At 36.9% G+C, this 16,461-nt stretch overlaps 1 protein-coding gene across 4 annotated transcripts in view; it reads left to right on the top strand.

Annotated features, from left to right (window-relative positions):
- Positions 1-16,461, top strand: part of TNIK (TRAF2 and NCK interacting kinase) — a 407,791-nt gene that overhangs the window by 267,418 nt on the left and 123,912 nt on the right. For all 4 annotated transcript variants that reach the window (XM_036850972.1, XM_036850970.1, XM_036850971.1 and 1 more), the window contains exons 5-7: positions 6,718-6,828; positions 10,304-10,394; positions 12,751-12,881. In XM_036850972.1, the coding sequence (XP_036706867.1) occupies positions 6,718-6,828; positions 10,304-10,394; positions 12,751-12,881 (333 nt within the window). The remainder of the gene's footprint in view (positions 1-6,717; positions 6,829-10,303; positions 10,395-12,750; positions 12,882-16,461) is intronic.

Raw genomic sequence — 16,461 nt, 5'->3', positions numbered from 1 at the left:
GCCTTGCTGATGTTTCTGGACCTTCAAGGTCAATAGGCTGATCCTTTGCAGACTTGTGAATTCTTGGAAGTTTATCTTTCCTCTCCTTTTCTTAGATTGCCCCTGCAATTGCTTGGTGCAGACTTCTTTCATCTTAGGTCGACCTTCATCCTCCCGCTCCCTCCTCTTCCTCACCCCTGTCTCCCACCCCTCCTTTTACTACAAAAGAGAAGGAATCTGTTAGTAGTCATTTTTCTTGTGGGTGACTGACTAGTGACATTTGGGGGGAATATGTTCTTGTCAAGATATTCTAGGCTAGTCCTGCAGTCTTAAAATAACTTAAAGCTTTGTTTCTTGTTATAGGAACTTAAAACCAATTAACTAGCAAGTGAGTGAATACTATAGGGACCCCAGAAATCATCCTAAGCCTCTTAGGCTGACTCTGCGAATAAACCTTTTTAAATTCTTTCAGAGGTGACTCGGGTTGGAAAAAAGCAAGTTAGAAGTGACCACATCTGCTGATTCCAAACCCATGCCCCTCCCGGTTAGGGGACGACCTCAGGGAAGACTCACATAGTGCTTCTGGGACTGCTTCTGGGATCAGCTGAGGCCAAAGACTCTTTTCTTTTCTTTTTTTTTTTAATTAATTTTTATTGGAGTATAGTTGCTTTACAATGTTGTGTTGGTTTCTATTGTGCAGCGAAGTGAATCACCTATACATAAACATAGATCCCCTCTTTTTTTTGGATTTCCTTCCCATTTAGGTCACCACAGAGCACTGAGTAGAGTTCCCTGTGCTATACAGTAGGTTCTCATTAGTTATCTCTTTTATATGTAGTAGTGTATATATGTCAATCCCAATTTCCCAAAGACCCTTTTCTTAAATACCGTCCTGAAGGAGGGGGAAAGCACAGGAGGGCATAATAAGTACCTCCTTACCCCACAACCTCTAAGAGAGAGTATCCTGCTCATCAGACAAAAGTATGTGATAAACAACCATGCAAATTGTGAAATATGTTAGAACTCTTTGTTTTAAAAAATTAACCATTTTAATTTGCATAGAAACAACTACCCACATTCAACAATCCAGGCAACCTTTTCCCTAACAGTTGGATTGCACTACACACTGTGCTGCTTTTTAAATATTTCCACCTTGACAAGGTTCCAGGTCCAGCCCAGGCCCAGCCCCCATCGTGCCTGAGCGCAGTTCTGTCCTCACTTTAACTTAACCTTCTTCCTTTCTTCCCAAGTGACATGCATGTGTATTTTCATTTTTCTGACCCAGTTATGTAGGTGATATTGAATGAGGATTTCAAATATAAGATTCTCTTTAAACCTCTTACACCGTCTTCCAACCCTCCAAATAAAAAGATCCAGTGTTTTAGGATGCACTGCTGTGTCTTCTTGCTGTATGATACAAGCTTGAAAAAAAGACATGTGTCCTTGGTACTCTTTCATTAACAGAAGTTTTAGAAACACATGTGCACCATGCCCTTTATAGGTGCTCTTTCAGCCATCTCCTCACCATCCAAGTGAAGCAGACCTTGGGGAGCTATTAATGCTATCTTCCAAGTTGGAAACTTTTTTTAATAAATGCAAACAGACCAAAGAATGGATAAGTAATAGAGTTTGAGATTTCTGGCTACCAGAAGCTTTCCATTCTGTAAAACACAGTGCTCACATCACACATATAAGGCTGATGCTTTTATTTTGTTTTAATAGTGATGGTGGCGGGGTGCTGAGCCCAGCGGAGCTAGGGAACATGCCCAAGGTCATACAGCTAGTGCTTGAGAAAGCATGATGCTTTCAACCCTGCTCTAGTTACTTAATGAGTATATATACCATGGATAAGGCTGCAGACCATAACTAAGCTTCATTTCCAAATAAATAAAGAAAAGGGAATTGAGGAAAAGGAGAATTAATGAAACAATAAGTGCAAATCACTCAGCCCAGTGCCTGGCACACGGTAACTTCTCAGTAAATGTTAGCAAGCATTGTTGCCCCAGTGTCAACTCTTTGAGGACTTTCTTTCAGGAAGAATATTAATGATGCATTATTTCTTGCTTGTGAGATGTGAAGTTATTGACTTATCACTGCTGGGCTTGGCATGTTGAGCCCTGTTTCTGTTTATTAATGTGATGAGGTTACTTGTGGTGAGGGAGTGTCCCCGCTTTGTGGTGGCAGTAATTATCAGTGTTGCTGTGAGGCTGCAGGAACCGATTGCTAGCAAAGGCTGGTTTCTTTCTTTCTTTTTCTTTAAAAAAAATCCCATTACATAATTTAACAATCATTTTGTTCCATAGTGAGATGAAAAGAACTTAGCAGCCTTCAGCTGGAGCTGAATGGAGAAGCAAATTATAGAAACCACTGACATTAGTGCCTGGCTAGAGCAGGATTGTTTCCTACTGAATATCTGAAAGTATTTTGTCCAATCTAATTTTGAAAGACTGGAGTCACTGGGCTTCCACTGCTTTCCTTGCGAACTATAATTATGTGGTTAATAGAGCTCAATGGTGGGACATTTTCCCCAGCTGATACAGGTGCAATGGATGCACTTGTAGGAGGTCTGGTTGCTGTGTTTTTCAAGATAAGATTTGGAGAAGGGGCACAAACATGTTTTGCTCACTTGAGAAAGTGTTCTTTTCTTTCTACCCAAAGATGTTTCTTTGGTCCATCCTGCTGCTGTTAAACCACAATTTACATAACTGAGATTTTCTTTAACTTTGTATTTATAGAGAATCCCCAAAATACACAAAAGTAGACAGAACAGTATAATGTGCCCAAAACTATCCCCAACAGTCATCAAACCAGTAGTCAATCCTGCCCCATCTACACAGCCATCTACTTCCTCCCTTCTATTATTTTGAAACAAATCTCATCATCTTTAAAAAAAAAAATTCTGGTAAAATACACATAGCTTGAAATTTACCATTTTAATAATTTTAAAGTGTATAATTCAGTGGGATTAAGTACACAATGTTGTGCAAACATCACCTCTGTCTAGTTCTAGAACTTTTTCATCACCCCAAAAGGTAACTCTGTACCCATTAAGCTGGAACTCCCATTCTTCCCTCCACCTAGTGCCTGGAAGCCACTAATCTGCTTTCTGTCTCTGTGTATTTGCCTATTCTGGATATTTCATATAAATGGATTCATACAATATTTAGCTTTTTTCCTCTGGCTTATTTCAGTTAGCACAATGTTTTCAAGATTCATCCAATGTTGTATCATGCATCAGTACTTCATTCCTTTTCGCAGCTGATAATACTCTATTGTATGGCTATACCACATTTTATTTATTCATCTGATGGTGGACAGTTTGTTTAATTCCACCTTTTGTCTATTGTGAACAGTGCTGCTTTGAACATTCATATGCAAGTTTTTGTCTGAACACCTGTTTTCAATTTTGGGGGGTATATACCTAGAAGTGGAATTGCTAGGTCATGTGGTATTTCTATGTTTTAACTTATTGAGGAACCATCAAACAGTTTGTCTCAGTTTACATTCCCTCCAGCAATGTAGGACGGTTCCAATTTCTCCACATTTTGCCAGCATATTATTTTCTGCTTTTCTTTTTTTTTAAATTATAGTCATCCTAGAAGGTGTGGAGTGGTATCTCATTCTGCTTTTGACTCACGTTTTCCTAATGACTATTGATGTGGAACATTGTTAGCTATTTGTATATATTTGTATATATTCTTTGGAGAAATGTCTATTCAAGTGTTTTGCCTGTTTTTAAATTGTGTTGTTTATATTTTTGTTGTTGAGTTGTAAGAGTTCTTTATACAATCTGGATACTAGACCCTTATTAGATATGTGATTTGCACATATTTTTCCCATTCTATGGGTTTTCATTTCACTCTCTTGATAGTATCCTTCAATTTTTAATGTTGATGAAATCCAATTTATCTCTTTCTTTTGTTGTTTGTGCTTTTGCTGTCTTAGTTAAGAAACCATTGCCAAGTCCAAGGTCATGGAAATTTACCCCATGTTCTCTCCTAAGAGTTTTACAGTTGTAATTCTTATAGTTAGGTCTTTGATCCATTTTGAGATATTTTTTGTATGTGGCGTGAGGTGAGGGTTCAACATCATTCTTTCACATGTGGATATCCAGTTGACCCAGCACTATTTGTAGAAGAAACTATCATCATATCGTTTTATCCATAGTACTCCAGTGTGTTTCTCTAAAATATAGGACGTTTTTTCACATATCCACACTACTATTATCACACTTAAAAAAGTCAACCACATTTCCTTAGTGTCAGCAAATATCTAGACTGTAGATTGTCTCAAAAATTTTAGCAGCATTAAAAAAAAAAAATCTGTATCCAGATAAGTTGCATCCATTGCAATTTGTTGGTATATCTTCTTAAATGTTTTAAAATCTACAGATTTCCCCTCCATCTCTCTTTATCCTTCTTGATATATATTTGTTGAAGCAAATGGGCCATTTACCCCATGGAGTTTTTTTGTTTTTTTTTTTAATTTATTTTTGGTATATGAACATCTAGTTGCCTATATATTCTTTTTTTTCTTTTTTCCAAATTTATTTATTTATTTATTTATGGCTGTGTTGGATCTTCGTTTCTGTGCGAGGGCTTTCTCTAGTTGTGGTGAGCGGGGGCCACTCTTCATCGCGGTGCGCAGGCCTCTCACTATCGCGGCCTCTCTTGTTGCGGAGCACAGGCTCCAGACGCGCAGGCTCAGTAGTTGTGGCTCACGGGCCTAGTTGCTCCGCGGCATGTGGGATCCTCCCAGACCAGGGCTCGAACCCGTGTCCCCTGCATTAGCAGGCAGATTCTCAACCACTGTGTCACCAGGGAAACCCCCTGTGGAGTTTTTTATTCTAGGTTTTGTTGATTATATCCCCATGATGTAACATGTTCCTCAGTCCTCTGAATTTCCTGTAAAGTGGTAACTGGAAGTAGAGGCTTGATCAGATTTAGTTTTGGGGTTTTGTTTTGTTTAGTTTTTTTGTTTTTGGCAAGACTACTCCTTAGGTGATGTTGTGTTATTCTAATCAAGAAGCAAATCATAACTGGTTATTTCTTTTCTTTTTTTTTATGTTAGCAGCCATTGATCATCAGTGCCTAAATCCACTAGTTTATTAGAGGCTGTGAAATAATGATATTGTAATTCTATTATGTCTTCTTCACTTATTAGATGGAATATTTGTTTTTTGTGAAGAGAAGTTTTACCTCTTTTATTATTTAATCACTGTGGTAAAACTTGTATAAGAAAGGCAGTGTAAATTCTTCATTCTTTCCCTTTATCTACCAGTCTCAATATAAGAAGTTGGTTCTTCATTTTCTTCAAACAGTGCCAATTATATTCTTTTTAAGGGGTGTCTTTATTAATGCATTTAGTTCAGCATATTTAATGTGTTTCAAGATATTGCAGTTTTTATTCTTACTGATGCTCAAATTATCCCATCTTTGGCCAGTGAGACCTCTTAAAGTTGATTCCTCAGTCCTGTCTAACATGATATTGTGGTCTTTGATAGCTTCCTGGCTCTCATATATGGTAATTTTACAACTCTTACTGGGTTGGAACGAGGTCTGTTGTGGCATTTTCAAATTTCCTTACAAAAGCTCCTGATCAGTCTCCACGGGTACTCTGGAGAAGATTGGAGGGTTTCATTACCCTTTGTAAAATCATAAGAAGATAAATCAGAACAGACATTAGAAACTCATTCAGGAAACTCATTTCATGAGTTTTTATTGTTTCAACCAGACATGCAGAAAAAAAAGGGAACATTATTTCTGCCCAAAGATTTTGCAGCCTGGTGGGGTATCTTTTGCGACCTGGTGACATGGTGCTGAGGTTAGGACTGTACATTTGGACAAAGCCAAAACCATCAATGTGATTTCATTATGGCCCCGTTTTAGTTCTGTTTCTAGTGTCAAATCAGAGATTGATTGCTAGTCATTCTAAATTATTGTCATAAAAAGATGACTTTTGTGGCAGACTTTTTGAAGAAGAGGGAGAATGTATGGAAATGGATGTGTTTCTCTAAACCTAGAAAATGAATGTAAAAGCAAATGGATAGCTTTTCCTCCTCTAGTCTCTACTTCTCCATTTAACTAAGGGAGATGTTCATTTTCTGCCTATTTTATAAAGTTGCTGAGTACTGTAATGAGTTTATATTTATAGAGAACTTGGAGCTTTGGGGATGAAAAGTGCTAAATTAGGGCTTATTGTTTATTGAATTTATTTGATATGTCCAGCCTCCTGGGAACCTTTGCTGAAGTTAATTAAAAGCAGATAGTCCTCACTCTGACGGCTTACAGGGCCACTTACAAGCCAATAACATAAACAGTGTGCACTGAATTGTTCTGACTTGGGATTGCCTAGACAACCACAGCTCTTTCAGACAGGGGAATGATGCTACTTTTATAGGAAAGAAGAGTTTGACCGTTGGATAAAAACACAGGGATATTCTCAACTACATCTGTACCACCTAGCTGCCCTCATTTAAAACAAATACTTAGAATATGAAGAGTTTCCTAGTTTTCCAGCTATAATTTTCAGGTTGGAAAATTAAAAATAATCTTTCCTTTCTTTCATTTTGGGAAAAAATTAAGATAAAAATTTAGGTTTTATATATCGTTTTATGGTCACTTTTTCTTTGCAGGAATGGCATTCCAAAGCATCCAGGTGGGACACCTTATGCTTTCTTAACTCATTGGAAGCCGTGAAGTGTAATTATAATAATGGCGTGTTTGCTTCCTTTGCCAGTTGGTGATGGAGTTTTGTGGTGCTGGCTCTGTCACTGACCTGATCAAGAACACGAAAGGTAACACGTTGAAGGAAGAGTGGATCGCGTACATCTGCAGGGAGATCTTACGAGTAAGTGACAACACGTGGTACCTTGGGAGGTGGTGAACTTTGCACTGACCTTCCACTAATTTGTAAACATGTTAGAAACCTCCTTAGAGCTTTATTCTGACAGTGATGATGGCAGTGGTAGTGTGTTGTGGTCTGCTGTAATGGAAGTGAGAGCCATTCTGAACAGGCGTGTGCACTCTCATTTGGAGGGTTAATTGGGTGATTTCTCTTAACTTGGGATTCATTTCCTATGGGATTTCCAATTGGAAATCTGATTTTAGATCACAGAGATAGTGTCCCACTTAGGAAATGGATTGTTTAGGGATATTTTGATCACTCATTTGAGTTTTCCATTTGTGAAAGTTTATAACTAATTTAAGGCTTGTGTGACTTTAGCCATTTTAGTACATATAACCTAGTTTAATTGATTTTACCTTAAAAAAATTCTTTGAGGCGATATCTAAAACCAGTCAAGACAGTGGACAAGAATGTGCCCATTTGCCCAGTTTTGCCCACAAATCCGACAATCAAACAGTCTAGACAATAGTGTCATGTGTTTGCTGAGTTCACTTCAGGGAGAAGGAGGTAATTGGTCATATTTTCGTTTGTTCAGATTAGTTTAATTTTCTCTTCCTACTAATAAGGAGGCTATTATATGTCCACTGAGCATTCTTACTAGATCTGCTTGGCAGCTATTTATTTATTTATTTATTTATTTATTTATTTACTCTGCCTTCTTAATATAAGGGGACAAAAGGTAAAACAGTTTGCATGATGTGTCCAAGATATGCCTTTGAGAGACAGATTATGTGCTGGGGAAGAAAGGAAAGGAGGGAGGGAGGGAGGGAGGGAGGAAGGCATTAAAAAATTATGTTTATCCCTTTAATTCAACCCACGTTAGGAAAAGAAACAAATAGAAAATGAAATTTTAAAATGATAGCAGTTGTATTAGCATAAAAATTCAAATACTTGAAAATAAATGTACAGAAACATGTGAGTGATTTCTACACTGGAAACTACAAAATATTACAGACAAATTAAAGAAGACATTAATAAATAGAGGTGCATATACTATTTCATGAATTAGAATGCTCAATATTATAATGATGTTATTTCTCCCTAATCTGATCCTTGGCATCATTAAACTGCCTATCAAAATCCTTCTAGGTACGTTTGTCGATCTTGACAAGCTGATTTTTAAAACATTGTATGGCAATACAAAAGGCCAAGAATAGCCAAGGCAATTTTGAGGAACAAAGCTGAAGAATTTATGCTGCCAGTTACCAGGACTTATTATAAAGCTGCTAAGTAATTTAAACAGAGTGGTATTGTCACAAGAATAGACAATGACCAATGAAACAGAATGGAGAGTCCATGAACAGACCCACTTCATACGGACACCTGATTTATGACAAAAGCAGTGCCGCAACACATAGGGAAAGGGTCTTTTAATCAGTAAATAGTGCTTGATCAATTGAATATCCATATAAAAACATGAAGCTTATACCTGCTTTATATCATGTTTAAAAATTAATTCCAGGTGGATTATGGTTATAAATACAAAAGATATAAAAAATAAAACTCTTAAGAGAAAATATAGGATAATACCTTCATGGTTTGGAGTAGGCAAAAAGATTTCTCAGAGCACAAAACAAAATTTGAGGGAAAAACAATGAGGTATGGTTGCTGAACTCCTTCAAATCTGACATGTATCTCCAAGTATTGATGTGCCATTGTGTAAAGTTAATTTGGATTTCTGATGTAGAATTTTACTCATTCAGGAAAGCATGACAGATTATTTAGTCATCCAGACCACCCTATGGGTGCCAAGAATCTACTGAGTCTCCAGGGCTGGTTCTGCCTACTCTGGCTTTCTGCACTCCTGGGTCACCCTACTGGGGATCAGTCATGTGATCTCCAGGGTTCTAAAAGCAGCAAGGATGTTTCACCCCATGAGTATCTCTCAATAGCTGGTTTTAAAACGTGTGAAAACATGGTTTTCTTCCTTCTTCCAGTACGTCCTCCCAAATGGTAATACTGGTATTTGAGAAATAGTGACTCATTGGAAGGGACATTTGATCACCCAAAGGTCCCTAGCCACAAGAAGTTTCAGAGACACTCCATGTATTTTATGATCTCATTAAATACAACCTTTGGCTTGCTTACGTGCTGTGGTATCTGCTTCCAACCACTTTGATGGTAAAAGAAGGAAATGGATCTTCAGTCCCTCTTTTAAGGATTCATGGAGTGGTAATATGCTGTGAAAACTATACATTTTAATCTATTTGATACCTACCTCAAGCCAAATCGACTAGATAAAAAAGGTAGTTTTATAAGACCCAAACTAGTGCCTCAAACTGTCCTGTCTCATGGTTTATGTTTACTGATATTCCTAAACACAAACATGGATCTTTTGGGGCATTCATATTCTCATGCTGAATTTTCTCAACAAAAGGGGATTCAGATATCTAGTTGTGTTTTTTTTTTCTTTTTGTTTCAACTTCATCTTTCATACCGTGGTTTTGTTATTGTGGAGAAAAAATTAAAACTACAGAAAATCATAAAGAAAAAAACAGCAACACTTGGGTACCCAATACCTTGAATTAACAAGTGTTAACATAACATGATTTACTTCAGTACTCCACTTTTAGATTCTCTTAGGTTACAGTTTATCTGAGAAACATGAGACCACCTTAGAACAAGTCTGTAGTTTTTAGAACCCACACCACAAAAAAACCCCAAAATCAGAGTAATTCATGGAGAAATGGAACACAATCAGGTTGAGATGTCACTGAATAATTATTTCACATGATGAGCACAAAGTCACAAATATAAAGCACGAAAAATGACAGTGATGAACATTAAAAAAGGAAATCGAAATTGCTGTTTTCCTTTTTTAATGTGAGACATTGGCTAAAGCCAATGGGAAATTTCTTGGCTGGTCTGAGTAATATTTTATTGTGTTTAATTCAAATTGTGTAATAACTTTTAACTTTTAAATTCAAAAATTGCACAAAAAAGTGGAGGGTAACTTTTAACTTTTAAATTCAAAAATTGCACAAAAAAGTGGAGGCTTCAGTTAAATCAGATTTCTGTACAGACTCTGTAGATATTACTGTTACCAGCTGGCAAATACAGGTGGTCCTCACTATTCACAGTACTGTTAGCTGAAACATGTGCGTGTTGAAACCGTGTCATGGCCTGTGTGGGTCCTTGTTACCCGAGATCAAAGCTGATATGCAAGTGTTTTCATTTAACACCGTACCAGGCATTGCAATGACCACCTGTATATTTCAGTTTATATTGATCATTGCCTGAAGTTTAGAACAAACAAACATTGTACTCCATTTAGAATTATGACCACATGAAAGATATAAATAAAATAATGAAAGTATCTCTGGGTGAGTTTAAATTTTTTGGATCATTAATACTCAAAATAATTTTTTACATCTGGATTTATATTCCTATTAACCTTCTCAACTCTCCTTCATTCCAGGGGCTGAGTCACCTGCACCAGCATAAAGTGATTCATCGAGATATTAAAGGGCAAAATGTCTTGCTGACTGAAAATGCAGAAGTTAAACTAGGTAAGAACAGAATCCAGTGAGCCTAGGAATTGCAGGAAATGATAGGATTGTTTCAGCTGTTTTTTCTTTTTAAATGATGAATAAATTTGTCACTGTGGATTTGGAGGTCATTGTACCTAGAATGGAAAGGAAAATGTTTCTTTGGCTATTTAAAAAAACATTTTCTAAAAGCACTTTGAGGAGTGAATTGGTATACAATATGGTTGGTAAGCAGATCCACGTGCTTAATTGGTGTGTAGAAACAATTGAGTTTGTTTTTTAAGCAAAGACCCTTTAGATTAGAAGTGACTGACCTTGGAATGGTTTCCCCTATCTTACAGTTTGTTTATATTGTTGCTGCTATAACAGACAATGATGACATTTTTTTAATTGAAAATATCCACAGTTAGACATTCATTATTTAGAAAAATGAATGCCTGCTATATTCCCATATGTTTTAAGTTATATTTACATCGATTTCATTATTATCTAGGGCACCTGTACAAAATGGACGCTCAATATTCTACTTCACGTGCATACTAATTATCCCACTTCCATCTGCCAGAGTTATCAGTGAGGGAACCCTTTTCTCTGGTCTATTAGCCCTACCCACAATAAGTCTGGGATTATCCAGATAAGGTAGAGAATCCCCACATGCATTTGACTACTTGATGTATATGAGTAAGAGCCTAGATTGACAGATACCCTATAGGATATGCAATTTGTCTTCTACAAAAGAATCACTGTCCGTATGATTGTTTATTTTCAAAGAGATTTAAATGTCTCCAATGGTTATATCCCAAACACTTGCTCTTGCCTTTTTGTTAAAATATACAATTTCCGTTTTTTTCTTAGTTAAAATTTGGGCCCAAACTTTCATCTCATGAATATTCCCTGTTAAAACAAAAGCATACGTTAGGTAGGGAGAGCAGTTATATATGTACTGACTACATAAGCTATCCTCAGAATAGTCACTCAGCACTAATTAACAGTTACTTGTTGAGAGAATATTATATGCCAGGTCCTGTACAAAATGCTTTTATGTAGATGATTTCACTTAAACAGCAGAGCAACACCATGTGAATCTCATCATCCTCATTTCATGGATTCGGATAATGAAGCTCAAAGAGGTCGATCTAGTAGCCCTAGGTTGCATCACTAATAAGTGTCAGAGATGAGATGCAAATTTAGGCAGTCTGACTCCAGAAACTTAGCTGTTAACTACTTTCTTTGCATCCTCTAAATACTATCCTTTATGGCCCAAGCTTGCCTTTTATTTAACACCTCTTTTTGGCCGCCCATGGAGCCCTGATGTAACCAGATATAACCCCCTGTGCTTTTCTCATTGGTACACTTTATCCATTTATACATGCAGTTTAAAAGTATACATTCACTAGAGATTATCATACTAACTAAGTCAGACAGAGAAGGACAAATATCGTACAATATCACTTATATGTGGAATCTAAAAACATGATACAAATGAACTTATTTGCAAAACAGAAACAGACTCACAGACAGAGAAAAAAACTTATGGTTATCAAAGGGGAAAGGTCGGGGGGAGGGATAAATTAGGAGGCTGGGATTAACATACATACACTCCTACGTATAAAATAGATAATCAGCAAGGACCTACTGTATAGCACAAGGAACTCTACTCAGTACTCTGTAATAACCTATATGGGAAAAGAATCTGAAAAAGAATAGATACATGTGTATGTATAACTGAATCACTTTGCTGTACACCTAAAACTAACACAACACTGTAAATCAACTATACTCCAATATAAAATAAAAAAAATTTTTTAAATATATACATTCACAATAGTGAAAAGGAAGAAGCAACCTGAGTGTCCACCAACAGATGAATGGATAAACAAAATGTGGCACCTACATACAATAGACTATTATTTGGTCTTAAAAAGGAAGGAAATTCTGATACATGCTGCAACATGCATTAACCTTGAGGATATTATGTTAGGTGAAATAAGCTAGTCTCCAAAAGACTAATACTGTATGATTCCACTTATATGATGTATCTGTAGTAGTCAGATCCATAGAGACATAAAGTAGAATGGTGCTTTCCCGGGGCCGGGGCCGGCGGGGTGGGGAGGTGAGGAGAAAGAGAAGTTAACGTTTAATGGCTACAGAGTTTCAGTTGAGGAAGATGAAAAAGTTCTGGAGTAGGATGGTGCTTATGGTTGCACAACAATGTGAATGTACTTAATACCACAAAACCGTCCACTATAAAGTGGTTAAAATAGTAAATTTTATGTTATGTATATTTTACCACAGTAAAAAAAAAAATACACATTCATTTTATCACTGTGTAAGACCTTAGATCATAGACTTTATTCATTTGTCTTCCCTTAACTAGTGGACTTTGGAGTCAGTGCCCAGCTCGATCGAACAGTGGGCAGGAGGAATACCTTCATCGGGACGCCCTACTGGATGGCTCCAGAAGTTATTGCCTGTGACGAAAACCCAGATGCCACATATGATTTCAAGGTATGACTTCTTACTTCTTCATTACGTTTCGAAGCCTGCCTAACATCTCACCCTGAGACTGATGGAGAATTCTCTCATGGCTTTGGGCTTGTGAGTTATATAATCCAAAGGGAAAACTTAAAAACATTACTTGAGTTTAAAATTAGAAGACATCCAAGTGAGAATCTTTGTAATGAACTCATCCGTCATATCTGATGGCCTATTTGTAAAAAATGTTTAAACCATTTTCTATATTCTTTTGAACTTCTCTTGCTTCTTATTAGAAAACAGATTTCTATTTTGGTTATAGTTTAGATTTTTGGCAAAGTATATATATTCTGAGAGCTTTTCATGTTAAAAGAAACCAAGGTATGAGTTTGCTTTTGGGGGTCATTTTTTTCTGATTAAAAATAATCATATTTACTCATTTCTACATTGCTCAGAATTTAATTATTAGAGCTTCTTTTCTTTTTTTTAAATATTTTTTTATGATGATGAAAGCTTGATGGTATTCACATTGCTTAATTTGTGTCATGCTTTATTTATTTATTTATTTATTTATTTATTTATTTATTTATGGCTGTGTTGGGTCTTCGTTTCTGTGCGAGGGCTTTCTTTAGTTGTGGCAAGCGGGGGCCACTCTTCATCGCAGTGCGCGGGCCTCTCACTATCACGGCCTCTCTTGTTGAGGAGCACAGGCTCCAGACGCGCAGGCTCAGTAATTGTGGCTCATGGGCTTAGTTACTCCGCGGCATGTGGGATCTTCCCAGACCAGGGCTCGAACCCATGTCCCCTGCATTGGCAGGCAGATTCTCAACCACTGCGCCACCAGGGAAGCCCTAGAGCTTCTTTTCAATAAGAGAGAACCAAATGGGATGTTGGTAGCTACTTTATGGTGTTTCTGTAGCCTGTTGCAGTGTTTCATAGAAATTTGATTTGTGGCTTGATACTTTGTACCATAAACTAGAAATTTGCTAATAAATTCAAAGCAGTGTTCAAGTAGAGTGGTGGAAGTTGTCCCCTTCTCCAAGAAGCCCTCCTCTTTTTCATTCTGTTAGGCGATAATCAAACATAATTTGTGTTTCCTGTCCCATCCATAGCTGCAATGTCAGGTGACATTGTTGTCGTGAATTACAGCTGCAAGTTGAGACCTTAAGGTTGGAGGTAAATGGGATGTAGGAACTGTGGGTGTTCAGATTGTCCAGTAGACAGAGAGACACCCTGTGGTCTCTGTGTAGATCACAGGACAACCTTGGGGAAAACCTGATAGTCATTTCATAGGTGAATGGACCTCTTTTTCAATTATTTGAGGTAACATTGGTTTATAACGTGTTTCATGTGTACAACATTATAATTCAACTTCTGCATACCCTACAGCATGCTCACCACCAGAAGTCTTGTTTCCATCCATCACCATACAATTGATCCCTTTTCCCCTTTTTGTGCCCCCTTTCCGCTATGGTAACCACCAATCTGTTCTCTGTAACTATGTGTTCATTTTTGTTTTGTTTGTTCATTTCTTTCTTTTTTTCTTAAATTTTTTCTATTGAAGTATAGTTGATTTACAATGCTGTGCCAATCCCTACAGCAAAGAGACTCAGTTATACATACGTACATATTCTTTTCCATTATGGTTTATCACAGGTTATGGAATATAGTTCCCTGTGCTATACAGTAAGACCTTATTGTTTATCCATTCTAAATGTAATAGTTTGCAACTACCACCCCCAAACTCCCAGTCCATCCCTCTCCCTCCCCTCTCCCCCCACAAGTTGGCAACCACAAGTCTGTTCTCTATGTCTAGGAGTCTGTTTCTGTTTTGTAGATAGGTGCATTTGTGCCTTATTTTAGGTTCCACATATAAGTGATATCATGATATTTGTCTTTCTCTTTCTGACTTACTTCACTTTGTATGATAATCTCATGTTGCATCCATGTTGCTGCAAATGGCCTTATTTTGTTCTTTTTTATGACTGAGTAGTAGTCCATTGTATATATGTACCATGTCTTTATCCATTCATCTGTTGATGGACATTTAGGTTGTTTCCATGTTTTGGCTATTGTGAACAGTGCTGCTATCAACATAAGGGTACATGTATCTTTTTGATTTTTTTAGCATCTTTATTGGAGTATAATTGTTTTACAATGGTGTGTTAGTTTCTGCTGTATATAACAAAGTGACTCAGAAGCTGGGACGAAGTGAGAGAGTGGCATGGACATATATACACTACCAAATGTAAAATAGATAGCTAGTGGGAAGCAGCCACATAGCACAGGGAGATCAGCTCCATGCTTTGTGACCACCTAGAGGGGTGGGATAGGGAGGGTGGGAGGGAGACGCAAGAGGGAGGAGATATGGGGATATATGTTTATGTTCATTTATTTCTTATATTCCACATATGAGTGAAATCATACAGTATTTGTCTTTCTCCATTTGACTTATTTCATTTACCATAATAGCCTCAAGGTCCATCCATGTTGTCACAAATGGCAAGAGTTCATCTTTTTATGGCTGAGTAGTATTCCATTGGGTGTATAGATATATATTTTATATATATATATATATATATATATATATATATCACATCTTCTTTATCCATTGATCCATTGATAGGCACTTAGGTTATTTCCATACCTTGGCTATTGTAAATATTACTGTAGTGCATATATCTTTTCAAATTAGTGTTTTCATATTCTTTGGATAGATACCCAGAAGTGGAATAGCTGGATCATATGGTAGTTCTAGTCTTAATTTTTTAAGGCTCTCCCTACTGTTTTCCATAGTTACTGCACCAGTTTACACTCTCACCAACAGTGTACAAGGGTTCCCTTTTCTCCTCATACTCTCCAACTCTTTGTTATTTCTTGTTTTTGTTTTTTATAATAGCTGTTCTAACAAATGTGAGGTGATATCTCATTGTGGTTTTGATTTGCAATTCCCTAATAATTAGTGATGTTGAACATCTTTTCACATGTCCGTTGGTCATCTGTATGTCTTCCTTGGAAAAAATATCTATCATCTCCTCTGCCCATTTTTTCAATTAGATTGTTTGGGGGTTTTTTGTTGTTGAGTTGTATGAGTTTTTAATATTTTGGATATTAACCTTTTGTAGGATATATGACTTGCAAATATCTTCTTCTATTCAGTAGGTTGCCTTTTTGAATTGTTGATGGTTTCCTTTGCTGTGCAGAAGCTTTTTAGTGTGATGTGGTCCCACTTGTTTATTTTTGCTTTTGTTGCCCTTGACTGAGGAGACATATTCAAAAAGATATTGCTAAGACTGATGTCAAAGAGTGTACCACCTATGTTTTCTTCTAGGAGTTTTATGGTTTCAGGTCTTATATTCAAATCTTTAATCCATTTTAAGTTAATTTTTGTATACCATGTAAGATGGCAGTCTAGTTTCATTCTTTTGCATGTGGCTGTCCAGTTTTCCCACCACATTTATTGATGAAACTTTCCTTTATCCACTGTATGTTCTTGGCTCCTTTGTCTTAATTAGTTGTCTGTATGTGTGGAGGGCTCTCCATTCTGTTCCATTGATCTGTGTGTCTGTTTTTATGCCAATACTCTGCAGTTTTGATCACTATAGCTTTGTAG

The sequence above is a fragment of the Balaenoptera musculus genome, chromosome 4 (assembly GCF_009873245.2).
Source record: "Balaenoptera musculus isolate JJ_BM4_2016_0621 chromosome 4, mBalMus1.pri.v3, whole genome shotgun sequence".
Lineage (NCBI taxonomy): Eukaryota > Metazoa > Chordata > Mammalia > Artiodactyla > Balaenopteridae > Balaenoptera > Balaenoptera musculus.
This window is presented reverse-complemented; position numbering and strand designations above follow the sequence as displayed.